Consider the following 27,129-nt stretch of genomic DNA (forward strand, 5'->3'; position numbering starts at 1 on the left):
TGAGACTAAAAACACAAAGCTTGTTCCCTTTTGTAATTCATAATTCTGTCTGGAACTCTGCCTCTCCCTTTCAGTATCATTTTGTCAGGGTAGACATGAACTGTGCCAAAGGCCTGGCTATCCGGAGCTGTTTCAATAACTCCTTCAAGGTTGACATGGTGTATACCAAAAGGATCCTCAGAGTAGCCACCGTCATGTGTGTGACCAGCAAGGAAACACACCACACACTTGTGAGACCATATGACGGACAGGGCATCCATGTAGTTCCAAGCCAAGCACACGCTGTCAGAGGCCTCTGGGTAAATGGGAAGATGGCCTGTTAAAGAAAAATTAGGAGCCAATTAAATCATTTTCCATCAAGAAAAGACTGAAAGCTACTATTCAGGAAAACCAAACTTAAGTATAATGCTTCTTCATCCACATGAAGACCAAGGTGACAATGTGTTCTGTAATTTTAGCACTTGGGAAGCTGCAGGAGGATTATGAGTTAAAAGTCAGACTGAGCTACTGAGCGGGCAATTTATAGCCTCATCTCTGGCACACAGAACGGACAGACAAGTAGCTGGTTCAGATATAAGGTGGAAGACATCTTGGTATAGGAAAATGATGTCCGAGGCCTTCAGAATCCCAAGGACATTCTGTGCCGGGCATCTATAAAGGCAGCCAGAAGTCAGCCAGATTCTGCACTGAAATCTAATCTCACTGATTTCCATAAATAGGAATGTTACATATAACGAATGATGTAGCTAAAAAACAGCTTAGGAGCTGCCCAGGGGTTTTGTTATATATATATATATAAAAATGTCACTGAACAGAAACAGTTCAGAAGACTTTAAAGAACCTCTGGAGATCAAGGCTGCCGGATCCAATTTGCAGCTGAGAAAACTGATTAAAGCTGAGAAAGTTGACCTGGGGCCCAGAGGAAATCCACAGGCACAAGGGACTTCCAATCTGCAGAGCCAACACATTGGTTAGTCTGAGAGCATGCATCAGGCCAGAGTTTCACTCTGAAGGGAGGCAACACAGCTCACCAATCCCGGCTTCTTCCCAGTCACTTAGCTCTGCTCTGCTCCTGTTCATGTGTATTCTTTTTTTTTTTTTTTTTTTTTTTTTTTTTTTTTTTTTTTTTTAAAGATTTATTTATTTATTATGTCTACAGTGTTCTGTCTGCACATATCCCTGCAAGCCAGAAGAGGGCACCAGATCTCATTACAGATGGTTGTGAGCCACCATGTGGTTGCTGGGAATTGAACTCAGGACCTTTGGAAGAACAAGCAGTGCTCTTAGCCTCTGAGCCATCTCTCCAGCCCTCATGTGTATTCTTACATTTAAACAAGTTCCGTTTTCTACCTACCTGTTTATAAGCAAGTGAGAAAGGGAGTGGGTAAGAGATGCCTAAAGCAGGAGGAAATATATGTGTGTGTCCTTCCCTTCTTCCTCCCTGACCCGAGCGGCTATAATAAGGCTAAGAGAGGCTAAAAGGACAGTAAATGGCAGCAGCCACGCTCCTGTTCCATCCACTTTACAGACAGAAACACATTTATATTATCAACCACCTGAACAGCCTATCCTTTTCAAAGGATTTTCATTAATGATTTCACGTGTTACAAAGCTGAGAAAATTGTAGTTGACAGGTCTTGTTTGTCAACGCTTACAATGTTCATACCACCAAGAGGCAGCCGGCATCCCACCATCATGTGCATGCAGGCACACCTTCCAAATTGCCTACTGTCTCGGATGGCAGTGTCTCCCAAAACTGGTTCTAAATGAAAATAACAGGGAACTAATGCCTGTGCAACTGTGAGATTAACAGAGAACTTCAAGAGCGTGCCTGTCACATCTCATACTAATTTTGCTTCAGCTGGGTAACAGTTACCCAATGGTGGCGATTTCACTGCCAGCCAGGGCTCCTAAGGCTAAGACTTGGTGGGGCCTGAAAAGAATTCCTCAGTTAAAATTAGTACATAATTTGATCCCAGTTGGGAAAAGTCTACTTTGAAACCTACAAGGGAAACTCAGAGACACTAGCAGATGGCAAAATGTTTTTGTTATTTTACAATTCTTTTCCGATTCCTTCTTAAATGTTAAGCCTTACATTATATTTCAGTGAAAACTATTAAGTAGGACTGGAGGGATGGCTCAGCAGTTTAGAGCACTGGTTGCTCTTCCAGAGGACCTGGATTCAATGCCCAGCACCCACATGTCAGCTCACAACTGTGTGTAATTCCAGAAGAGATATGACACCCTCTTCTGGCCTTCTCGGGTACTGCAAACACACGGTACACAAAGATACATCCAGGCACACATTCATACATTAAATAAAATTATTTTAAAATCTCAAAAAAAAAAATGTAGTTAAAGTATCTGTTTTACAGAAAGAGGTTATCAAAATACAAATATTACTATTCTTTCATGGATAACTTCCCAATTTCTAAAATGTCAGTGTAACCAAAGAAACAATTTACATACTTACTCACAATCACCACCTTTTCCTGGTTCAGGTCTGAGAATGTAAGAACTTCATTCAACCAGTTCAGCTGTTCTTGGCTGAATCCTCCATTAAACTGGACATACTGGGGCTCAGAAAGTCCTGAATGAATTCAGCAAATTAGACCCGTGGCATGTCATTTTCTCCCTCATTTGGACATTCAAGTTTGGCTAACATAAAGAACATGCTCTTTAGGGATATCTGATCACCATCTTAAGAATGTAGAGCAATATATAAACACAGCGATGTGAATTCTAGTCTTGGTCTTCTCTGCTTACTACACTGGCTTTCCACTACACTGAAAATAGAACCCCCTTATTATGTCCTCTGAGCCCTACTACACAGCCTTATACCTGTCACCTTCACCCCAGTGAAGCCTGTGCTACTTAATAATGCCAAAGTCTTATGCAACTTAGTGCCCTTGCACTTGTGTCTCCCTGTGCCTGCCAGCTCCCCACCCCACTCTAAGTGTTAATCCAGTCATCTAGACAACAGCTTAAATACTTGAGTCCATGGAACATCTATTCACCTAATCTAAAACAGCATCCCTAGTTCTTCGCTGTAACATACTCTATTTTCTCAGCACAGTTATCACTGAGAAGATAATCTTGTTTTTGTTTCATCTCTGAAATGTTCAATAAGGCTCATGTGTTGAAGACTTGGTCACTAACTGAGGTGTTAGCATCTTTTAGAGGTAGGAGCTAGTGAGGGAAGTCAAGTCACAAGGGAGACTACAAGCTCAGGCCCTCTTTCCCGACTTTGCTTCCTGGCTATGAGTAAGCAGCTTGCTCTAGCATGTATCCCTGTCATAACGTGCTGCTTCATCACAGGCCCAAATGCAACCAGGCCAAGGGACTACGAACTAAACCACCTCCCCCGCACCCTCCACCCCAAACCATAAGCCAAGAGACCTTTCCTCCTCGCTAGTTGATTATTTTAGGTACTGATCAGTGACGGAAAGCTAACAAATATACTTATTATCTGCTCTACCTACCTACTGCTATGGTTCTCTCCATATATATATGTGCAGTGATTATGATGGGTACTCAATCTGTTAAATGTCTGAAGTTTAAATTACTTATAACCAATTTATGTGACATCAAGCTTGTAAGAATCCTGACCCTGAACAACAGTGACAATAAATTTTACCTTAATCATCCATCTTCCTGCTGAATAAAAGGTAGCTGAAGAATTTAAAGACAATGTATTAGATTCTCAGCTCAAAGCAATAATTCACCTTGGGGACTATTTAACTCCACATTTGGGTTGTGCTCCCTCAGCATCTTCATACACTGCTCATATTTTGAAGAAGATTGATCTATGCCCAAGACACTCAGGTCATAAGCATCAAGTAAAACAAACCGGAATTTAGGAAATGGTACAAAGTGATAAGCATAATAATTCTCTGATGGCGTGGTCTCGGGATGCTGTACAATTCGGTCTTCTAGAAACTTGCTGTTAAGTTTTGAGTTTGCTAAGAAGTCTCTATTGAAGTTATAGAATTCATGGTTTCCCCATGTGTGGTGAACTGGGGCTTTAAGCATTTTGAATGTTTCCATGACAAGTTCTAGAGACTTTTCTGATACTTTATACTGTGCGTTGTAGCCATCGATGATGTCTCCAAGCTGGAGGACACAACAGGGCGTGCTGCGTTCTTTATTCCAGTCTTCAATGGCACCCTGTAAGTGAACAAGACTGTGCCGGTAATACCTCCGCCTGCTTCTTTGATAATTGAATCCATCTTCTAAATCAGCATACTGAATATCTGCTATAACTCCAAAGGAAAAAAGTGGCTCTGAACCATCAGCCAGGGCATCGGGGTCCAGCTGATCAGCCATTACCTCCAAGCAGGCTTCTAAATAAGCTAATGAGAGGGAAAAGATACCCAAGTTAAAATACTGCAGCTTTCCAATGGGGACAAGAAAATGACAAAACGGGTAATTGACTAGACAGCAAGACAGACGGACAAGTGTGTGGGCTCTAGAGGTCAATGTCTTAGCTCTAAAATGCTTCAGTTCTCATCCATAAAAAAGGTGATAAACTCTGTCACTCAGAAGACTAACAATTTACAAAAGGGTACTATCATATTAACCATTAGTAATTCCAACTACAACAGCCAAATTCAAATCTGGAATCATTTCTCACTTTCCACCCATTTAAAACATGATGATATTGTTGTAGAATATTATTTTAAGGTGTATTACTTTTGTTTATGTTGCATTTGTTTAACTCTGTGAAGCTGTGTTACTGTGCCTGTCTAAAACACCTGACTGGTCTAATAAAGAACTAAATGGCTAATAGCAAGGCAGGAGAAAGGATAGGCAGGGCTGGCAGGCAGAGAGAATAAATAGAAGGAGAAATCTGGGAGGAGGGAGAAGAAAGAAGTAGCCAGAGAAGGAGGAGGACTCCAGGGGCCAGCCCCCCAGCTACACAGCAAGCCATGGAGTAAGATTTATAGAAGTAAGAAAACGGAAAGGCCCAGAGGCAAAAGGTAGATGGGATAATTTAAGTTAAAGAAAACTGGCAAGAAACAAGCCAAGTTAAGGTTGGGCATTCATAAGTAATAATAAGACTCTGTGTATGATTTATTTCGGAGATGGATGGTGGGCGCCCCAAAAAGTGAAAAACAAACAACATGATAGTACATCCTCTCCTGAGTCAAACAATTACATCAGAACCTCACCCGCCACACTGTACCATCACAATCACACTCATCCACTCTACTTTCCATAGCAGACCTCCACTCTGGGGTACTCAAGCAGGCCCAGTCTTTTCTCTTTGTTGATGAGCAGCCTGCAGAAATCAGTCTGTCCCTTTTTTGTATCTGAAGTATTAAGGAAAGACAGTGATATGAAAAGAGAAGGAGATAGTTTAATGAGGAATGTCCCTGGAGGCTCAAGAATTTGGTGTCCCAACCCCAGTTGGAGGCATTATGAGGAAGTGCAGCCTTGCTGGAATAAGTAAGCCACTGAGGGTGGGCTTTTAGAGTTTAAAGCCCTTCCCCACTTCCAGTTAACTCTCTGGTTCATGTTGCTATTAAACATGTGATCTCTTAGCTTTCTGCTGGGCCACCATGCCTGCCTGCTACTACATACTCACAGGGTGGGGAAAGGGGTGTTAGAGATAGGGTCTCTATGTAGCCCTGGCTATCCTGGAACTCCTTGTGTAGATCAGGCTGGCCTAGAACTCATACAGATCTGTCTGTCTTTGTCTTCTGGGACTAAAGGCATGTGCTACCTCACCCAGATACAAAAGATTCTTATACCTCTGAACTATAAGCCAAAATAAATTCTTTAAGTTATTTTTTGACAATTTTTTAAATAAAAAATCACAACAGAAAAGTAACTAATACCACGAAGAATAATTTTAAATTTAAAAAAGCCAGTGCAGGGGCTGGAGAGATACCCAGTGGTTTATAGAACTTCTTCCAGGGTACCAGAATTCCTAGCACCCATGTCAGAAAGCTCACACTACCTGTAACTCCAGCTACAAGGGATCTAATATCCTCTTCTGATCTCCCAGGGCTCTCATATATATGTGTGCATAATCACACAGAAATAAATAAATAAAAATACAAACACTATGACATCAATGTCAGCATTGTCCTTTCCATGAGTCGCAGGTGTTGTAGAATATTATTTTAAGATGTGTTACATTTGTTTATGCTGTGGAACATTTAATGATGCAAAGATGTGTTGCATTCTTTTATGTTGTATTTGTTTAACTCTGTGAAGCTGTGTTACTTTGCCTGTCTAAAATAGCTGATGGTCTAATAAAGAGCTGAATGGCCAACAGCAAGGCAGGAGAAAGGATAGGAGGGGCTGGCAGGCAGAGAGAATAAATAGGAGAAGGGGAATGAGAAAAGGAGGAGGAGGACATCGGGGCCAGCCACCCAGCTACACAGCAAGCCATGGAGTAAGAAATAATGAAAGGTATATAGAAATAGAGAAAGGTAAAAGCCCAAAGGCAAAAGGTAGATGGGCTAATTTAAGTTAAGAAAAGCTGGCAAGAAACAAGCCAAGCTAAGACTAAGTATTAATAAGTAATAATAAGCCTCTGTGTGTTTGGGAGCTGGGTGGCAGGCCCCTAAAGGAGTAAAGAGTAAAAGAACAACTAACTACAAGCAGGTCATGCTTCAACCGCTGAATTCTAATTTGAACCAGTTTTCCTAATCTTAGAATCAACCCCTGTCCCTGAACCAGAACAGAAAACAAATCTTTTCATTCCACACATAATCTCTATTAAACTTGGGAGAAGAATCTCATTAGGTTATTTATAAACAGAATTTGTAACTCTAAAAGAAGCAAGACTACTAAGGATTATGACAAACATAAAAGGCCAAGGTGTTAAATTATCAACTATTTTTATTATGGGGGGGAAAAACCCCACTGGAGTTCTATGTGAACTGATTAAAATCTTCTAAAAACTCCTCTGACTTTCTATAACCCTTCTGACTCCTGCTGTCTAGCTCCAGAGTTCCTATCTAATCCCAGTTCAAGTGTACTCCTAGCAGAGGCTCCAACTCCATACTCAGCACAGGTGTCAGACCTCAGCTGGACGTGAGGATGAGGGGCTCTCCTCATTCTGAAGCCATTGTCACCGGATGGCTCACTCGGTAAAGGTGCTTGGTAACTGCCAAGACTAATGAGCTGAGTTCAATTCCAAAGACCCACATGGTGTGTAGAATGAACCCCAGCCCCCAAGTTGTCCTTTGACCTTCCAACGTGTACTGTGGCACACATGTAACCACAAACATATGTCCACACAAATATTTTCTTTCTTCTTTAATTTTTTAAAGAGTGTCTTTGTTAGAGCATTTTTAAAATTTGTTCTCTTCTCCCATAGTCTCCACTTGAAAGCCCTACTAGACATCAAGTCTAAATATGTGTGATGGGGCAATAGTTTCTTAACCCTCCTGTAAGCTAAAGACACTCTTACTGGAAAGCTGGAAAACTCAAATAAAATTGCAAGAGACTTGAATTTCATCTAACTTAGCTGAAAATCTCTGATCTAATTAGTTTTAGGTATTTGTGATTCCAAGTACAGCTGAATAGGATTACAGCAAAGGCCATGCAGCAACAAGTCTGTCCCATGAGCATCATCCCCAAAGCTCAAGACAAAACTGACCCGAGAATGCCCTTCTGGCTGTGCCAGAGGAAGCCATTTGTTTTGATATTTAAACTCGTAAACTTGAGATGACAGTAAGTTCTGTGGATCTCTTAAAGAAGATTTAGTCCCAATTGTAGTAGAACATTCTTTGTACACTGCAAATATATATTACGCTCATTGTTAATGAAAAAGCTGATTGGCTGATGGCTAGGCAGGATTTTGTGAACAGAGAGAATGCTGGGAAGAAGGGTGGAGTCAGAAGAGTTGTCAAATAGACAGAAAGGAAGCAGGACATGGAAGAGAGGTAAAAGACACAACGAGCCTTGGGGCTGCATATAGATTAATAGAAATGGGTTAATTTAAGTTGTAAGAGCTAGTTAGTAATAAGCCTGAGCTATCAGTTGAGCATTTATAATTAATAACTCTCTGAGCAGTTATTTGGGAAGTAGCTGGTGAAACAGAGCTGATCTTGGAAAACTCAGCCTACACCCAAAGATCTGATCTTCTCTCCAGGAAGCAGATGTTATTTTTGCTCACTTAACTGTCATTTCCTGTTGTTTGTGTAACTACATCCCCATTTCCTTTCATGCCAATTTCCCTTCAGAGGTCATATTTTGTGACCTCCCAATTTGGGCTGACCACCTAGGGGTAGGTGCGCACCCCAAGCTGGGTCAATAAACTTCAGCTTAGTAACATCTGCCAGGAGCTTGAGCACAGCTGTTGCAGCCACTTTCACTAAGCTCAAAACTACAAATGAAATGACTAAGATAACACTGTCTTGTCCTGACTCCATTTTGTATCTGTTTAGGCACTCTTCAACCCAACCCCCCAACAGACACATCTATCTTGGCAACACATTTGGGGTTTCCCATGGCCCAGATGTATTGACTCTTCAGCCCAACCCCCTCAACAGGCACATCTACCTTGGCAACATATTTGGGATTTTCCATGACCCTGACCATGGTCCAGATGTATTTACCAAAATAATTAATGTTTATACAAACTAAAGATATGCTTCAATAACTGATAAAGGTATAAATCAAAATTAATTGTCATGCTGTGACTGAAACAACTATTATGTTTTGCTGGCATGGATGTTGCAAAGTTACCTTGACCCTTATCTAAGATTGATGTACTTGTGGTCAGTGTGGTCTTTTGTCTTTAAAAATGCTGTCGCCGGGCGGTGGCGGCACACACCTTTAATCCCAGCACTCAGGAAGCAGAGCCAGGTGGATCTCTGTGAGTTCGAGGCCAGCCTGGTCTCCAAAGCGAGTTCCAGGAAAGGCACAAAGCTACATAAAATAAAATAAAATAAAATAATAATAAAATAAAATAAAATAAAATAAAATAAAATAAAATAAAATAAAATAAAATAAATAAAATAAAATAAAATAAAAATGCTGTATTCCGGGGCTTTGTGTCCTTGAGGTGCTAACCCACTCTTGGTCAAGGCCAAAAGTAAAGGACTCCAATTTGGCCTTCTATGCGTGGTGGTCTATAACTTTCTCATTCATACTATAACACAACTTGAGTTTTAGGGGAAATTAGCAGACAAAATCTAACACAGAAGGGAGCAAATCTGAACGAGGAAAGAAAGAGTCCTGGAAACTACTGAATACCTGAACCCACTGGTCCCTGCTAGAACTACCTTTGTCACTCACTGTACCACTGTCACTCAACAGGTTCCCCTGACGCCAAAGGGCAAGCCTAATTACTTCCTGTCAGCTACCTGTCACTTTCTACTTTACACTGTCAGTGTGGAGAAACAAGGGACTAGGTTAAGGTTTGACAACTTTCCAAAGAAAAGTGGGGGACAACCACACAAGGAGCGCACACTTCCGGTCTGTTCTGGGTAGAAATCAAAACTGCATACATATGGCCTTTAAAACGAATGTCAAGGCTGGGCGCCATGGTACATGCCTGCAATCCCTGGATTCTGGAGGCCAAGGCAGGAGGATCATGATTTCAAGGCCAGCCTTGGGCAAAATATACCTGAGCTCATTACAAAAATTAAGGTCAATGAAAGGGGGGCAATATACAGTGCTATTATCTAAATCATCTTGAATAAACAGAAAATATAAAATTAGGCTGGTTATACTGGACACAAGGGATCCTTGGTCTCAATAATAAGAGAAGTTAATCAGGGGGTGAGAGATGGGAGGGTGTCCAGGCAAAAGATTTACCTGAAAGGAAAAAGGATGGAGGACCAAGCCAACAGACAAAACAAGCATTTTACTGGGCTGCTTGAGAGGTGCTGGGTCTGGCAATTCTGCCTACTCATGATGTACTGGGCCTGAAACTTAGGATTCAGGAAATACTTAACAGAGAGAGCTCATCTTCCCTTTTGCTCTGCCTCGATGTGTAATGTAAGCAGAGCAAGGGATTACTTCCGCTCATCTTCTACAGACCCACCTCCTCTCACCGGCTACCCTGAGTTCTAAGGGCATTTCTAAGAGCAGCCTCTCTCCTCAACTAACGTGAGCTGACTGGCAGAAAAACAGAGCCTCCGAAGAGACAAAGCAGGTGCCAATTCCCAGCAAGTCTTGGGTCAGCTCTGACTTTCGAAGAAAAAGACTGCCCACAGGGGATAATCACATCATCTCAGTGTAACTACTTATACCTCTTAAAAGCCTCCACACCTAACTGTCTGCCCTCTCACCCCTCATATAAGTCAATTTCCTTCTACCAATTTCTGTCTCCTGGTTTTACCAGTAGACTTGAAACCAACAGAAACTTCAGATTTCAGTGACAATGATGATGGAATTTGCAATATGCCTTCAGAGATCTTTTTCTTGTATAAGATCAATGGCCATTTCATCTCTAGAGACATCATAGTATCACCTAGCACCTGCTAGTGTTTTTTAACTTGTGATTTGTGGGAAGAAGCGATTAAGGAGGTAAGGGGGGGGGGGGGAGATCATGGTCCACACACCACTAACAAGATCAACTACTTTCGCTGGGTAACTAGTAATGAGTGAAGGCCTGAGAACCTGTCTCTTATCCTCATGAGGATCTCTGCAACACCTCACTGTGACCTGTTAGGGAAAAATAAGAGTCCCAGGGAAGGACCAGGCTATATTCAGGGACAGACAGTTAGGAACACAATGAGTAAGGGTGGGCAAAGAGATCCAAGCATGCAGAGAAATTACTCTTTGCTAGTTCTGGGATGTGCTTTATGGTTCGGGGAAATAGATGCAGGAGGGCTTGAGAGACTGGCTTTTGTGGACAGAGACCAGAAACTCAAATCCATCTCCCGTGGGGAAATGGAGACTAAGCAGTCAACTGACAGGAATACCCATCTCCACAAAATACCCCCACATACACTCAGAGAAAAGTATTTCACAATATTAGTGTCAATAAGAGGAAGTGCGAGGCAGGGCATGCTTGTGATTAGGCACAAGAGTCTGGACCTATGATGAAGCAGGCATGTTAACAGTGTCAGGAAGTTCGAAAACTTCCAGTTTAGCCCATCCCACTTAAAGCAGCCTAAAGTCACATCCAGCACATAATTTAAGTAGCCTCATCAACTAATGATAAATAAGCATCAAATTGTACTATGTATTTCCTGTCTCTCTCAAGAGAAGTTCCTAAACTGTAAACAAACCCATTGACACCTTGGTGGTTTCTTTTAACAATAAAAGTTCCAGATTTACACTACACAACATGCTACCTTTGCCAAGGCTCTATGGAGTCTGGCTTAGAGGTATTACCAGTGACTCATTCAACAGTTGGTTAAATTCAAATACGGTATCTTATCCAATAGATAAAGACACTTTGGTAAACAAATAAACTGGAGAGTATAGGCAGTAGTAAAATTCCTGGCTAATAGAATTTAATGGATGGGTTGAATACAACATCAAACACAACGTTAATTTGTATGTGAGTTTGATCACATACCCTACAACTGAGTATAGAGCTGAGACTTCACCCTGGGCAAAAACATGTGGATACAGAAGGGGATTCCAAACCTTTCACTGAGTCATCTTCAGGAAGAAAAAATGAGTTCTGACTGACAATGACCCAACATGCTGAGTAGAAACTGAAGAACTCTACTAGCTACTCTCTTAAGAAGCCCATTCCCATGCTCCTGTGGCTCTCCTTCTTCTAAGCACCTCTTTCCTGTTAGCTCTCATGCTTAAATCTCTAAAATCTCGTAATACAACTCCAAATAGGCATCATTCTGACTCATCCCGAAACTCCTCTGCAGCTGAGAACTCTAGCTTCACCAGAGCAGGTACTCTGAAGAGAGGGCCTGAGACTGCTACAGGAAGCAGCGGCAGCTGAGTTTCCTGCTCCTGCCTCATTGAGGCTGCCATCTTTCCTGGCAGCCACAAAGGGACAGTCCCTAATGTGTACTGTTGCTTCAAGAGCACCCCACGCTAAGATCTCTTGTACCTGCAAACCATGAGAAGACCTGAAAACTCTTTTCAGACAAGAGAGAAAAGTCCTTACTTTCTTAAAAACAAAGCTAAGCCTCATTTTAAAGACCTATCAGTAACTGGAACCTTACTTACTTTGTGTTGTGGCTTCTTCACTGTTTTTCTTTTAGGTGCTGTAGGTATAATACATACTCAATGGCTACAACCTTACATCATTGCCTTTTTTTAAAAAAAAGCTACTTAATCATTAAAATCTTTCTTGGGGGCTGGAGAGACGGCTCAGTAGTTAAGTGTGTTTGCTGCTCGTTCCCGAGAGCCAAGAGTTCAGACCCCAGCACCACACTGGATGGCTCACGACTAGCTGCAACTCTGCCTCCAAAGGATCCAAAGCCCTCTTCTGGTATCTGCGGGCACCGCACATACAGGCACATCCATGTAAAATAAATCTTAAAAAAAAAAAAAAAAATCCACAGGCTGGTGCAATGGCTCAAAACTCAAAGAGGGCAGACTGCTCTTGCAGAGGATCGGAGTTCAGTTCCCAGCACCCACATCAGGTGGCTCACAACCACCTGTAGCTCAAACTCCAGGGGATCTGTCACTTCTGGCCTCCTTGGGCACCTGCACTCATGTGTACACACACGACTTGAAATCTTATTTAAAAATAAACCAGCAATTCTTCTTAGAGTTGTTCTTTGTATTTTCCCATACTCTCAGTATATAATCAGGTGTATACTTCCAATCCTAAACCCAAAGTTCAGATAAGGACAGTCGCACTGATGTCCCCTGACAGTCTGTCTATAGCACAAGGAGAACCTGTGCCACCATTAAAGTGCTGGGTATATACACCTGACAACCGGGATCTGTATCCTCAGTCCTCCAAGATTTACACACCACAATTAAATCACTGTAGAGTTCTGTGGTAAATTGTAATGATTCATTAACGTCACAGGTCTCAGCTACCATGTGATTAAAAGGCCTGGTTACTTTGGTACTAATCTTAGGACCAGGTGTAACAATCTATTGTATGCTTTATTGTTTATGTGGTTTGCTGTGGTGAGTAATGGCATCCTCTCATCTACATTCCCATGGAATGATGATCTTGTAATCTCCATGTTCAGATTCTCTCACATCCTATATTGATAAGACAGCTTGAGACAGTTAATGGCTGGATAGGCAGGGTATATATCCCTGTTCAGCAAATAAGTTATAGGAAACATATCTACAACCACCATCAACACTTAAAATTAAGGGATCAAAGTCTCAGAGGGGAAGTGAGGTAGGAGACATGAAAAGGAATCTGGATGGAGTCTCCTGCCAGCTGAGAGTCAAGATTTTCCCACAATTAATAATTTTTGCTGTGAAGTTGCCTACAAAGAAAAAGTATTCCCTTTACATAGAGATTTCAAATAAGAATGTTAAAACAGCAATGAACTATGCTTAAGGCCTAAGCACATATCACCTTGGAGTATGGTCCTGCTCCTTTCCCAGATATAAAGCTACAGGTTTCTGGAAATTTTACAAACAAGACTATAAACTTTATTTGCACTAAACATGTCCCAAGGCCCCTGTGTAATCCTATCTAGTGCACTCCAGAGCCAGTCTATAATCTCATTTCCCAGAAAAATAAAAATAAAAGGAAAAAGTTGTTGGACAATCTCTTGAGATATACCTTCAGAAGCCATCCAAATCATATAATGACAATTAAGTGTGACTCTCCTGAGAGGCCCACATCATGCTTTGGGGTGTATACTCTCTTCCTTTCTATTAACCCCTGTTCTTAAAATGTGTGTTAAGGGCTGGAGAGATGGCTCAGAGGTTAAGAGCACTGACTGCTCTTCCAGAGGTCCCGAGTTCAACTCCCAGCAACCACGTGGTGGCTCACAACCATCTAGAATGAGATCTGGTGACCTCTTCTGGCGTGCAGGTATACATGCAGACAGGGCACTGTATACATAATAAATAAATAAATAAAAACTTTAAAACAAACACCATTAAACTACAACAGTAATTACCGTGTTAGAGAGCAACACAATAGGTCAGATGGTCCAAACACTGAGAAAACAGTATCATGCTCCAGTGCAACAATCACTGAAGCAATGCTGGGATCCCCTTGTGTGTGTGTGGGGGGGGGGGGGGTGGATGCAATGGATTGCTTTACTTAAAGGGTACAGGGTGTTTTACAAACTGACACACCACCACAGAGGCAGGGTGGGGAGGGAAGGGTAAAGGTTGCTGACACTGAGACAGAAGCAAGAGCAGGTAACAAGCTGGGGATCATTTGCCCAGCAGGTGCACAGCAAATAATAAGCAAATGAACAGAATACAAGTTAAAATTTCTCAAGGAACAAAAAATAAGTGTGTGGCTGTAGTCAACTAACCAAGCAGTCCCAGACGAGGTAACTTGTTGTTTGTTTTTGCTCTTTATTCTTTGCTCTTTGGAGGCCCACCATCCAGCTCCCAAATAAATCACACACACAGGGCTTATTCTTACTTATAAATGCCTGGCCTTAGCTTAGCTTGTTTCTTGCCAGTTTTTCTTAACTTAAATATCCCTTCTACCTTTTGCCTCTGGGCTTTTTCCTTTTCTTCTGTGATTTTACTTTCACTCTTACTCCGTGGCTGGCTGTGTAGCTGGGTGGCTGGCCCCTGATGTCTTCCTCCTCCTCTGGCTACTTCCTCTCTTTCCAGATTTCTTCTTCTATACATTCTCTGCCTGCCAGCTTCACCTATCCTTTCTCCTGCCTTGCTATTGGCTGTTCAGCTCTTATTAAACCATCAGGTACTTTAGCCATGAAAAGTAACACAGCTTCACAGAGTTAAACAAATGCAACATAATCAAAAGTAATAACCTTAAAACAATATTCTACAACAGAAACCTTCAACAAACTTTAAAATCAGGGGTGGGTGGGTGTGAGACTTTTTTTTTTTTTTTTTTTTTTTTAGGAAACGAGCCACTGGAGACTAAATGAAGGATGGGTATGACGCAGCATACACTTTTGCAGTGCCTTGCTCTCAGGCGGCTTGTAGTTAGAAGCGCCGGCACTTTGGTCTTAAGTCTTCTCACCCTAGACACTCAAAAGTCATATTAGTAATTTTTCTATGTCGTGGATTATTTCAAACGTCATGCGACGACTTCTATTTTAGGGTCCGAGACCTCGCAGCTCTACCTGGACGGTTTTTAGATTGTGCAGGAGGAGGGGATCCCCAGTCTCCTGCAACTGGAAGGAGCGAACCCTGCTAGCCAACCCGGGGCCACCTAGTCCCATCGTCCTACCCGCCGCGATGTTCGCTTGTTCCAGCCGCCGCCAGGCCCAGCCCAGAACCCCAAGGCGGGGACCTACAGCCCGCACCACCCGTTTCCATCCCGGAGAACCACCTACCGCTTGCAGCCGCACAACCCTGGACTCCTTGACAACCCGCGGGTAAACCGCACCACCACCGAGACCTGAGGCTGGAGCGGCCTCGCCCGGCTTCCGGCGGAAGCGGAAGCTCCTGCGGAAATGGAGGGGCGGCCCAAAGCCGCCCGGTCTCCTAAACTCATGGCGGCATTGGTGCGGGCGCCTTGTGCGGTGATGCGGCCGCAGTGTCGCCAGCTCTGGCTTCTGTTCTCCCACGGCCATGGGCTTTGGGGTACGGCAGGGATTCCGCGGCCGGGAGAGGCGCGTTGCTGCCTGGGGATCCGAGTCTTCAGCTCCGTGCCGCCACCGCCGGGAGCCAACGGACCCGAGCCCAAGGGCGGCCAAGCCGGGTCGCGCCGCTCGAAGCCCGGGGTGAGTGGAGCCTTTGGGGTTTGGCTCTCTCTGCAGCCTGGTATCTCCACATCCCGCTAGGTCACAACCTCAGGAACTTCCTGGCGTGCCCTGAAAGGGTTATGGAGTCACTTCCTTGCTTCCTGGTCAGCCTGTAGCCCTAATCTTGACAGAACTGTTTCCTGGTCAGCCCCTAGTCCCAGCCTCGATAGAACTTGAGAACCTACTCCCTCTCCGCGGAGTTACAACTCGGGCTTTTGCTCCAGAAAAAAATAATAATAATAAACTCTGGGTCTTAAAGATCTCAATTTTATCATGATTCGAAAGTCAGGGCACTTTTATAATCTCACTGAATCCCCCGGTTCAGTGTATAAGTTGAAGTTGAAACAAAAATGTGGACCTCTGTTGCGTTTGGTTATCCCCTACCCCTTCTTTTCTCCCTTCCTCCCCTGTTCCTTTTTATCTTCCTCTGGTTCTAGTTCGGTCTCACATTCAGAGCCTCCACCTTGCTTGTGTTAGTTTGGGGAGCGGGGGAAATCTTAGGCACAAGTAGCCAACAGTTTACGTCTTAAAGAGTACAGTATTAGCATAAGCCAGTGATCAATTACAGGCTTTGTGCTGTTTGTTGAGAGCAGGCCTCTTATATCTCAGGTTGGCCTAGAACTTGATATGTAACCAAGAATGACTTTGAGCTTGATCTTCCTGCCTTCCCCTCCCAGTGTGCTAAGATTACATACAGGTGTGCTTCGCCACACCCGGTTTTATGCAGTGCTTGGCATGGAACCCAGGGGTTTGGGACATGCCAAGCAAGCACTCTACCAATTAATTGAGCCCCATCTTCAACCTTTAATTTGTTTTTAAATGAACTTGGGTAACTTTCCCCTGGAAACGAGTGCTTTTGTAGTAGATATAACTGTGTTCACAGAAACTTTCAGGACTTATCCCTAAGTAGCCTGAAACATTCAATGTATGTAACAATGGTTTGTGTGTATATACTTGCTATGAAAACACGTAATAAATACAGCATGGTTAAATGTTTGCATCTTACTTGTTTTATTGTTGAAATCTCTGCCCCAGTAGCCCGTTTCTTGGAAGTCTTTAGCATTGACTTTTGCCATTGGAGGATCTTTATTGGCTGGAATGAAGTACTTCAAGAATGAAAAGATGGAAAGTAAGTGGTTACTCTTTGACCATCTTTTTTGTTTTTAAACTTTTTTAGTTATTTATTTTTAACTGTGTGTATGTGAGTGCAGGTGCATGAATGTCCTGGTGGGAGCCAGAAGACACCTTTGGGAAGTTGGTTCTAGTGTTTTCTTTCCTTCCGTGATGGGTTCCTGGGATTGAGCCTCAGTCCTCAGGCTTTTAGAGCCAGCACTTTTATCTACTGAGCTGTTGGCCTGTCCTGTTTTTAAACTTTTTCTTTAAAAATAATTTTACATTTACTAGTTTAGAAGAGTTGTGAAGATGGCAAAGAAAAGTCTCCATATACCTTTCATCCAACCCCTCTCCCAGTGTTGACATCTTAGAAGGTCATGGCACAACTAAGAAATTAAAATTGATGTAATTAACTGGATTACAGCATTTAATTGGGTTTTACACATTTTCTCAGTGTCGTTAACTTTTCAGAGATGGAATCCAAAATGACTCAGCTTAATAGTTTTAAAAGACAGCTGTAAATATGTTGAATGTGGGCTGTTAGAAGTCCAGAGGGTGGAAACAAAGATGACTAAGATGTCCAACTGTTCCTGGTTGTCTCTTTAATTTCTGAAGATTGTAAGGTTCTTAGGCTTTCCCTGACTTCCATGACCTTGACAACTTTGAGAATTGTTCGTCAGTCTGTACTGGTCTGATCTTTCCTGGAGATTCAGTTCAGGCCTTGCAGCCTTTGACAGGGTTCTCACAGAAGTGATACTACACCAGTCATTGCATCCATCAAGTACATTATGATTTCTCCTTGTCTTGTCATTGATGTTGGATCATCTAAGACAATGTCAGCCTTGTATAAATTATGTGTTTTATGATATGTGTCTGTGTGTGCTATTCTCATCACTCTGAATTTATTCATTTATTTTTGTCAGTATAGACTAATTATTTGCTATATATTCAGTGGGTTGTGAGCTATTCTCTTTCTTTTAATACTCAAAGTAACTCGTAGAGCTTATGCTTAGTTGTTTTGTTTGGTTGTTGGTTTTCATTGTCAACTTGACACAACCTGGAATCACTTGGGAAGAGTCCATAAGGGGTCATCTAGATCAGGTTGGCCTGTAGACATACATGACCTTGGGGATTGTCTTGCCCTAATTGACTTGGAAACACCCAGCCTGAAAGTGGAAGGTAGCCCCATTTTCTGGTTTGGGGCCCTGTACTTTATAAGAATAGAGGAAGCTAGCTAAATACTATGCATACATAGTTTATTTCTCTCTCGTCTGGGCTGGGTGTGATATGACTAGCTGCTGCAAGCTCCTCCCACTAGGACACTTTACCGCTATTTCCAGGAATTGTTAGATAAAATAAACCCTTTCTCATCTGAGTTTCTTTTTTATTTGTTTGGTTTTTTGTTTTGTTTTTGAGACAGGGTTTCACTATGTAGCTCTGGCTGTCCTGGAACTTGCTTTATAGACCAGGCTGGCCTCAAACTCACAGAGATCCGCCTGCCTCTGCCTCCTGGGTGCTGGAATTAAAAGTGGGCTCCACCACTGCCTGGCCCTGAGTTTCTTTTTGACAAGATGTTTTATCCCAGCATCAGAAATGAAACAGGAACAGAGCTTGTTGTTCACACAGGTCAGGAGTCTTTGGGTTTTACCTTCTGTCACTGGCTCTTCCTTGTACTTAATTTTTTCAGCTTATTTCAGCATTTCTCAACAACAAAAATAACTTTCCTTTAGTTGGAGAATCCCTATGTAGTGAAACCATAAACTCATTTCAGTGCCTGATTGTCTTAGTATTACAGAGATCATTCCAGTTTTCCATCCATAGTTCAGGTGTCCTTCCCATTAGTAACACTCTTATCCCTGTTTGTTTGGTTTGTTTATTTAATTAATCTTCTGTATAAAACTAAGGTCCCATCACCACTGCCTTTCCTATGAAGCTGTCTCTAGCACACCCAGCCTCTAAGCTCCTTCACCCCCACTCTGAACAGTTTAGGACTGGCTTGTTCTAGGAGAACACGTTTTACCACTTCATTGCGGTGCTTGCCATGTGTTAACAGCATTTAATTTTCTTATTTTATGCTTATTTTTCTGAAAACATTTTTGTTAGTGTCTTGAAAGCTGATATTTCTTGTGTATTTTATACCTCCCACTCCGCCTACATACTGTTACTAGTATTATGCTAACTCTGTCAGATATTTCAGTGACTTTTTTGTTTGGTACATCTCTTTAAGAGCTGGAGCAGCAACGACACCGCACCGTTGGAAAGCCTTTACTAGGGGGACCATTTTCCCTCACCACTCATGATGGAGAGCCCAAAACTGACAAGGACTACCTGGGCCACTGGGTATTGATTTATTTTGGCTTCACGCATTGCCCTGATATCTGTCCAGAAGAACTAGACAAAATGATTCAAGTTGTAGATGAAATAGGTAAGAAAGCAGTTGCCAACTGCACTATTTAACAGTACTGTTTCTCACTGTGTTGGACAGGATGTTGTCATTATTTGATCTCTAGGAACATAAAGTTTCCATGTTCAACTTGATGCTTTGATTGCAGGACCCTACTCTATACCGAAGGAGTCGTGTTTGGGTGCCAAGTGTTAGATCACTTAAAAATGTCAGCATGCCTCTATCTCCTATTACTGAAGCATTCTCATTGTGTTTCCCCGGTGACGTTGATGGTTGGATTAGGAAATCTGGAGTGATAAGTGATATTTTATTAATGTGAATTAAAAGGAATTGGAAGGATTCGTACCTCTTTAAATAGTTTTGGTGTATTCATTCTTTATTGATAGCTTACCTTGCCCTTGAGATAGGGTAGGAAAAACTACAGGAGTTGGATTGCATTAGGAAATAAGATGGCTAAGAAATGATCTGGGGTAACAGCATTTATGTATCAGGAGAGGTGTTTGATGGGATGTCTGTCTGGCTCCACCACAGACAGAAACTACTCCTCTACTCCAGATAGTCTAATCTGTCCTCTGTGTTCTCCTGACTTTTTGCTATAGCAACACTTTCTCCGAGTGTTGTGTCTTTTCCCTTATGGTGGCTATTGACTAATTGGAACTTTTTTTCAGACAGTATTCCATCCCTGCCAAATTTAACTCCACTTTTCATCACCATTGACCCAGAAAGGGACACACAAGAAGCCATCTCAACTTACGTGAAAGGTGTGTTTTACTGATAATTGCACACATATTTACCTAACAGTTTGCAGTAGCAAAGCAAAATAGACAGCTGGTATTATTAACAGTTTTCAGGTAAATAAAAGGTCAGAGTTACAGCTTGCTTTAGTTGACACATGAGAAGCAGTTTTGCCCATCCTTGGTGCTGTGCTCTTCTGTCACAGGAAGGGTTGAAGCTTGAACTTCAGGTATACCTGAGTTAAGTGGGGATGAGAGTGCATTGCTCCTAGCTCTGTGTCTCACTGTTCTTTTGTTAAAATGGGGAGACGTGCCTCAGGAGTGTGTACAGTGGGAGATTGTATATATATTTATTTATTTAGACTGGGTTTAATTATACCTTTGACTGCCCTGGAAATCACCATAGACTAGGCTACCTTGAACTTATGGAAACCCACCTGCCTCTGCCTCTGGAGTGCTGGGATTAAAAGTGTATGCCACCATTCCCTGCTTAATTCAGTTGTTTGAAGAGGCTCCCAAGATTACATAAATTCTAAAAAACATAATAGTACGTACATTCTATGCCTGATTTACCCATAGCCATGAGTTTTGGTTTTGTATGAATTTTCTTATTGGCTGTCTTTTGTTGTTGTTAATTTATTTTCCCACTAGGCATGGTGGTGCACACCTTTAATTTCAGCACTGGGGAGCTAAGAGTTAGAGGCTGGCCTGTGTACACAGTTCTAAGATAGCCAGAACTACATAGAGAGGCCCTGTCTCAAAATTCTTAAAAAAAAAGTTTTTTTCATGCAGTCTGTTTTGATTATGTTCTCCCCCCAACTACAAGGTCTTGCCTACCCATTCAACTTCATGTTCTTCCTCCCACCTCAAAAAATAAATTTAAAAAAATCAAAATAGACCAAAAAAGAGAGAAAAAAAAAAAAACCCAAGAAGACAAAAGAATGCCCAAACAAAAGTTCACAAAAAGAACATGGAGTCCATTTTGTGTTGGCCAACGACTCCTCCTCAGCATGGGGCCTCTTGAACTAAGTTTCTTCTCATATGGTGCATTGAAAAACCTGAGGTACTTCAGGAATCCTCAACTGCATATGGTTATAGCTAAATTAACATAATTAAGTAACTAGAATATATTTCTCCTAGATCTTTATTATATTATAATCATTAAAAGATCCAACATATATCATGGGAGAATTTTCATTTCTTCTCTGAGTTTATTTTTCTTTAAATCATGCAGAAATGTTTGAAGACTCAGGAACAAAGTGGCACCAAAGCTGCTTCGTAGTGTTTTTTATTTATTGGGGTTTTTATTTGTGCATGTTTTTTGTTATTTTGGTTTTATTGTAAGTAAAGATGGTTATGTTTCTTGTCTTTCATTTTCACTGTGTTCTCGTTTTTATATTTAGAATTTTCTCCCAAATTGGTTGGTTTGACTGGGACAAAAGAAGACATTGATAGAGTGGCCAGAGCATACAGGGTCTATTACAGCCCTGGCCCTAAGGATGAAGACGAGGACTACATAGTAAGTGACCTGGCCTCGGGTCCCAGGTTCTCACATTGTACATGCCTAACTGGCTTCTGAGATAAAGGAAAACCTGAAAGGCTGAAGAGATGGCTCAGAGATTAAAAGCACTTGTTGCTCTTCCAGAGTACCTGGTTTCAGTTCCCAGCACCCACACTGAGGCTCACAGTTGAATGTAAATCTAGTTCCAGGGGATCCAATGTCCTCTTCTGGATTCTACAGCACTAGGCACACACATTGAACACATACATACATGTAGGCAAGTACTCAAATACATAAACCAAAAATCTCTTTTAAAAAGAAAACTGAGGGTATTATAAATTCCTCAAGAATTTAGGGTAACTTGAAGATCTAGTAGGCACACATTTTTGAGAGGTGGGTGTTCATTGCTTAGTTTACATTCATCCCATAGTTTGATTTCCCTAGTTGCATACAGTTACAAAAGCAAATATTCAGGCACCATATTGGATTCGGAGGAGCACCACATTGAATCCATGCTCCTACAGTTTTAGTTCATCAGTATTGTGCTGGTTCTCCCTGTGTCCCTGATGATGTAGAGGAAAAAATGCTCCTTTTTAGAAGTAGTTGTAAGCCTCGGGGAATCAATTATTTCATTGAAAAGTAAGAGAAAAAATAAGAGTCTTCAAATAACAGATTATCTACAGGTTTTAGTGGCTCTGACAGTTCCATTCAACTTGGGGTTCAGTAATGAGAGATGGGACATCTGCCCAGTTTACCTTTGTGGGTCCTTCATTAAGGATCAGTTTCCTTGTTAGTGTTGTCTGTGAAGTCCTGAGCAACTAAACCCACTTCTGATTTGTGTTTCGTGGTGTGCACAGGGCTGACTTTTCTTCTCAACCAGGTTCTTATTTCCCAGCACAGAGTTGACATGCTGCTATAGTATTGTTAACAGATTTTTTTTTCAGTTGTCATACTGTGGGTTTTCTATAATGTTAGTTGAGTGAAGTGATTATCATAAATTTTCATTTTATCTGCAAAATGTCTGAGTCACTGATTTACCAGTTTCCTGAGGCTGTCCTTATAGTGATGTTTGTCTCTACTGCCCACTGTAGTTTGTAGTTTGTACCTTTCTCTCTCTCTCTCTCTCTCTCTCTCTCTCTCTCTCTCTCTCTCTCTGTGTGTGTGTGTGTGTGTGTGTGTGTGTGTGTGTGTGTGTGTGTGTGTGTGTGTTTACACGTGCTGGCTAGGATGGCTGATAAACGAGCTCCCAGAATCTGCCTGTCTCCGCTCCCCTGTACTGCACATGCAGGCATCTGTGGCCATGCTCGGCTTCTACCTGGATGCAGGTGATTTGAACTCTTGCTTTCACCCTGAGCACCGGCACTGGCCAACTAGGCCAGTCCTTCAGCCCCTCGCTGGCACTTTTGAGCCTGTAGCCTGTTGTTTATTGCTATGCATTTGCTAAATCAGCCAACAGGGGGAGACTTCCAGCTTCTTAGAATTTTTCGTTAGTGTGACTCCTTATGTCTTGAGGCAAAATATGTTAGGATTAAGGACCAGTAAGGGGCAGTGCTTAGAGGTAAACCTTGAGATGTAATGGGATGCTATTTTCACAATCTCAGACAATGGTGATAAAAGTAGAATCTTTACATAGTGAACATAAATTGAGCATACTAAACAGGATTCACCACAAAGCTAAATTTACACATTATTATACATGTACTTATTATATGACTTTATTATATATATGTGTATATATATATACATATATACATATATATATATATAAATGTTAGTTAGAAAATAGTTCAGGAAGAATATAAGTGGGTTTTTAAATTTAAGCTAAGACAAATTCATAACAAGATTATTTAGTGGTATACCTTTTTAAAAACCTGTCAGTTTAGCTGTGATTGGAAAGTTTGAAAATCTTTTGTTAGAATTGGAAAAATAAGAAATGGGTTGTTGGAGTGAACTTCAGACACCAGGTGTTTCCATGCATTGTTGTTAGGAATGAATGGTAGGCCCTCTTCGGAGGGTCCTGTGGAAGTATGTGAAAAGTGCTGTTACCGACACGGGTGCTACTTGGAAATTAGCTCACAGGTGAATCTTACAGCATTGTTGGTAACGATTGAGGACTGAAACCCAAGCAGCCATGTGTGAAGAGTTACTTCTCTATCTGTCCTGATGGAGAACAGCGGTTTCTGGGTTGCCTGACAAGAGACTGTCATGAAGTGTCAGTTGTGTGGCGGTGGTAGATGGAGCTGGGTACAGACATAGTAAATGAGAATTTCTCTGAGAATACAGCAGTAACTAGTGACAGTGGTTCCCTGCTAGGAGAACCGAAGGATGTTGGGAGTCCAGAGTGGAAGATTAGTGTGCATGCACTACTTTTTCAGGCAGTTAAAATGTGTACTAAAAGCCATGAGTTGCCAGCTCTGCAGCTGAATTGGAAGTCGTGGTGACATAGTGATAAGAAAAGGGTGTGGACTTTGAAATAGGACAGGTACTGGGTCTTAAGGTGAGATCTGGCACTTAGTAGTGTATGTAACATCTCCTCTCCAGCCGGTGTGTACTTTATAGAGGATACCTGTCTCAGGTTGAAATGACAAGTGAGGGGTGGGGAGATGGCTCCGTGGGCAGCAGTGCCTGTTGTACAAACACAGGAACCTGAGTTCACATCCCTAGCAACCACATAAAAAGCCAGGCTTGGCCATGCGCTCCTGAGACTCCAGCACTATTTGGGTGGTAACAGGAAGTTTGCTGGAGCCTGATGCTACTAACCTATAGCTCTGGGTTTACTGAGAGACCTTGTTTCCAGGGAATCGGCTGAGGGTGACAAAGGAGGCCACCCAACATCATCTTCTGGCCTCTGTGGGGGGGGGGGGGGGGGGCGCGGCGGGAGTGCATACTCACACACACACAAGGAAGAAAGGGTGTGTAGTTGTTTGTTTTGTTTTTCTATACTACAAACTACCAAAATTTGACAAATTCTCTATCAGAGCAAGTGTTGATTTGCCCCAACAATAATGGAAAAGTGACCATTGACAAGTTTGACAAGAATAGAAGAATGTATTTTACTGTATACTAGTTGTTAATTTATATTAACCCACAAAATTAAGGCCAGCATACTTCAGTTCTGGTCTTTTAAGAAGGAAAGTGAATAGAGAAAAAGGTAAAGTGTATGTGGAGGGGGGCAGTGGATATTATATGTGTATATGAAATTGTCAAAAAATTAATTCTCTAAAGGAAATGGTGAAGGAAAGAGGGGTATAAGCTGCAGAGAAAGGCTTGAGGGGAGAACCAGAGTTTTAATACTGAGTCAAATGTGAGGAGAGAGTCCTGGTCCTGCCTGGCTCCTGCAGTCAGTTCTCCACATGAAGTCACCAGCTGTCTGAGCTCTTGGTGACATTCTTTCCTGATGGAGGCAAGTGGCTCTTTCCATTTGCTATCTCCTTATGAATGTGTGTGTATAAAAAGCCAATAGCCTCACGACCAGATAATGTGGGCTGGGGTATTTCTGGGGAGTTTCCAGTTGGTGTGTGTGATGGCATTCCTGTCTTCTGTCTTGCCAAACAAGCCTGCAGCAAATTCCAAGGACTTAGGATGCCAGGTCTACTCTTAACTATTGTGGAAATGAATATCTAAAGAGTGATGACCAGTCGTTAGTTAAACTGGAACTGAGACATTTTAAGAGCATAGTCAAGGAAATTGAAGAGCCTCCTAGAGAACAGCATTTGTGGCCAGTGGGGTTTCCAAGCAGTCTGCTTCAGATAAGAAGGTCAGACTAGCAAATGCAAATTTCCCAAGGGAGAAAAACATCTTCAGTTTTTGTTTGAATCACTAGTATCTGGACAAATCACTTAGGATTTGTAAATTACATGCTTCAGCTAGTGGTTGATTTTTCTGGCTTCTCATAAAGCATGGCAAGCAGAGTTTAAGCAGTTCTTCCTTAAATATGAGGATGCACACCAGGCACTCGCTGAGTTCTGAACTACTCAAAGTAGTTCTGACCACTGCTCTGACTCCCATGTGATAGCTCTGTATGAATGCAGAAGGGGTCAGATGAGATACACCCAGTAAGAAGTGCAAGGTGTTTCATAACAGCGCTGCTGTTCCACAGCGTAGCGTATTTATGCAGGCTGATAGAAGGTGAATGTACGGGTGAGTATATGAAGAATTGTACCAAAGGATCCTAAGCTGACCCACAGCAACAACCATGGCAGATTTCAGGAACCTGAGGTTTCAGGTGACCCCTGGCTGGGAGTGTGTTGCAGTCGACACAGGCCCATTCGGTAGATAGTGTCTCCCTGAGAGGATGCTGCAGTGGTTATTTAAGCACTGATGTTAATTTAATGTCTCTTACCTGCAGCATATTTCTCTTCAGTAACATAAGTTTGGTAATCCTTTTTCACATGTGCTTCTCCCCCTCTTTACAGGTTGATCATACAATAATAATGTACTTGATTGGACCCGATGGAGAGTTCCTCGATTACTTTGGCCAAAACAAGAAGGCAGCAGAAATAGCTGGTTCAATTGCTGCACACATGAGATCACACATGAAGAAGAGGTAGCCAGAGTTGTGTCGCCAGACACAGGATTGTCTTGTTGAAGAGGAAGGAGGCTTTGTCTCCCCAAGGAGCCTCTATATAATGTAATGTACAGCATGGCCTTCATACCCTGAGATCATTATTCTACATGAGATGTTGCCCTGGGCTCAGCCAACCCAGTCTGCCACGTAGCTACTACCATGAGTCCAAAGGGCCAGGGTAAGCAGAGCTGGTGGAGAACAGGCCTCCCAGAGCCATCAGAGGGAGGCACATGAGCACCTTTCCATAGGAATGGCACTTGGAGCAGCACCAATTCCCCGACAGCGTCTGGGACCTTGCTCAGGCAAATTGTGGGGCCGGATTCAACAGCAGAGTGTCATTTCCATAGTGCTCTTGCTTTTTCAACTTGTGTGCTTGTTTGCTGATAGTCAAGACAGGCATCCGCGTTTGTCTTTATACTTGAGGGTAGAGGTCTGTCTTTGTAGAAAAGGAGTGTCACTGTCAGGCTTGCATTCCGTTCCCTCAGCACGTGCTGCTTGGATGACTTGAGGAGAAAGCGTATTGTTCCAACCTAACTGTCAATTCAGTTCCTGATTTTTTATTTTTTAATAGCTAAATGGTTTGGCTGGTTTTCAGTGATCGACCAAATGGAAATGAAGATATTAATTATGACTGATAAAGGTTTTGTTTTTCATGTACCAGATTCTAAGTATATAAAATAAAGATGTAATCAGTTTAGCAACTTGGACAAGTATGACTTCGATTCTGTGAAGAGTGGATGCCTAGGGCATTGTGGTCAGGGCAGAGGCCACAGACTGAAATGGGTGGGTAGATAGATGCTTGTTAAAATGCAGGCTTGGAGCTCACCTCTCTTGTCTGGGTGACATGCAGAGACCTGAGTTTCCCCGGGGACAGGTGACTAACATACTGATGATGGGAGTCCACAGGTGGATCTAGTGTCTCACGGAGAAACGGTAAGCATCAGCAGCTATTCCAGAAAATGCTGCTGTGGCCTGGGCATGGTAACATACACCTTTAGTCTCAGCACTCGGGCAGAGGCAGGTGGTTCTCTGAGTTTGGGGCC

General features: G+C 42.3%; 2 protein-coding genes across 2 annotated transcripts; one reads left to right on the forward strand and one right to left on the reverse strand.

Annotated features, from left to right (window-relative positions):
* On the reverse strand, positions 1–16,276 carry Adprm (ADP-ribose/CDP-alcohol diphosphatase, manganese dependent). The gene is made up of 5 exons (XM_059270930.1): positions 16,126–16,276; positions 15,357–15,836; positions 3,726–4,352; positions 2,474–2,590; positions 1–316 (listed from the first exon to the last, which is right to left on the reverse strand). Exons 3-5 carry the CDS (start codon positions 4,324–4,326, stop codon positions 6–8), a joined length of 1,029 nt encoding a protein of 342 aa, XP_059126913.1. The 5' UTR covers positions 4,327–4,352; positions 15,357–15,836; positions 16,126–16,276; the 3' UTR covers positions 1–5.
* On the forward strand, positions 15,465–26,626 carry LOC131917228 (protein SCO1 homolog, mitochondrial). Its single transcript, XM_059270931.1, has 6 exons — positions 15,465–15,746; positions 16,806–16,896; positions 19,108–19,305; positions 19,953–20,045; positions 21,422–21,537; positions 25,935–26,626. The coding sequence occupies exons 1-6, from the start codon at positions 15,477–15,479 to the stop codon at positions 26,067–26,069; spliced, it is 903 nt and encodes a 300-aa protein (XP_059126914.1). The 5' UTR covers positions 15,465–15,476; the 3' UTR covers positions 26,070–26,626.
* The last annotated feature ends 503 nt before the right edge of the window (positions 26,627–27,129 follow it).

This window comes from Peromyscus eremicus, chromosome 8a (assembly GCF_949786415.1).
Source record: "Peromyscus eremicus chromosome 8a, PerEre_H2_v1, whole genome shotgun sequence".
Lineage (NCBI taxonomy): Eukaryota > Metazoa > Chordata > Mammalia > Rodentia > Cricetidae > Peromyscus > Peromyscus eremicus.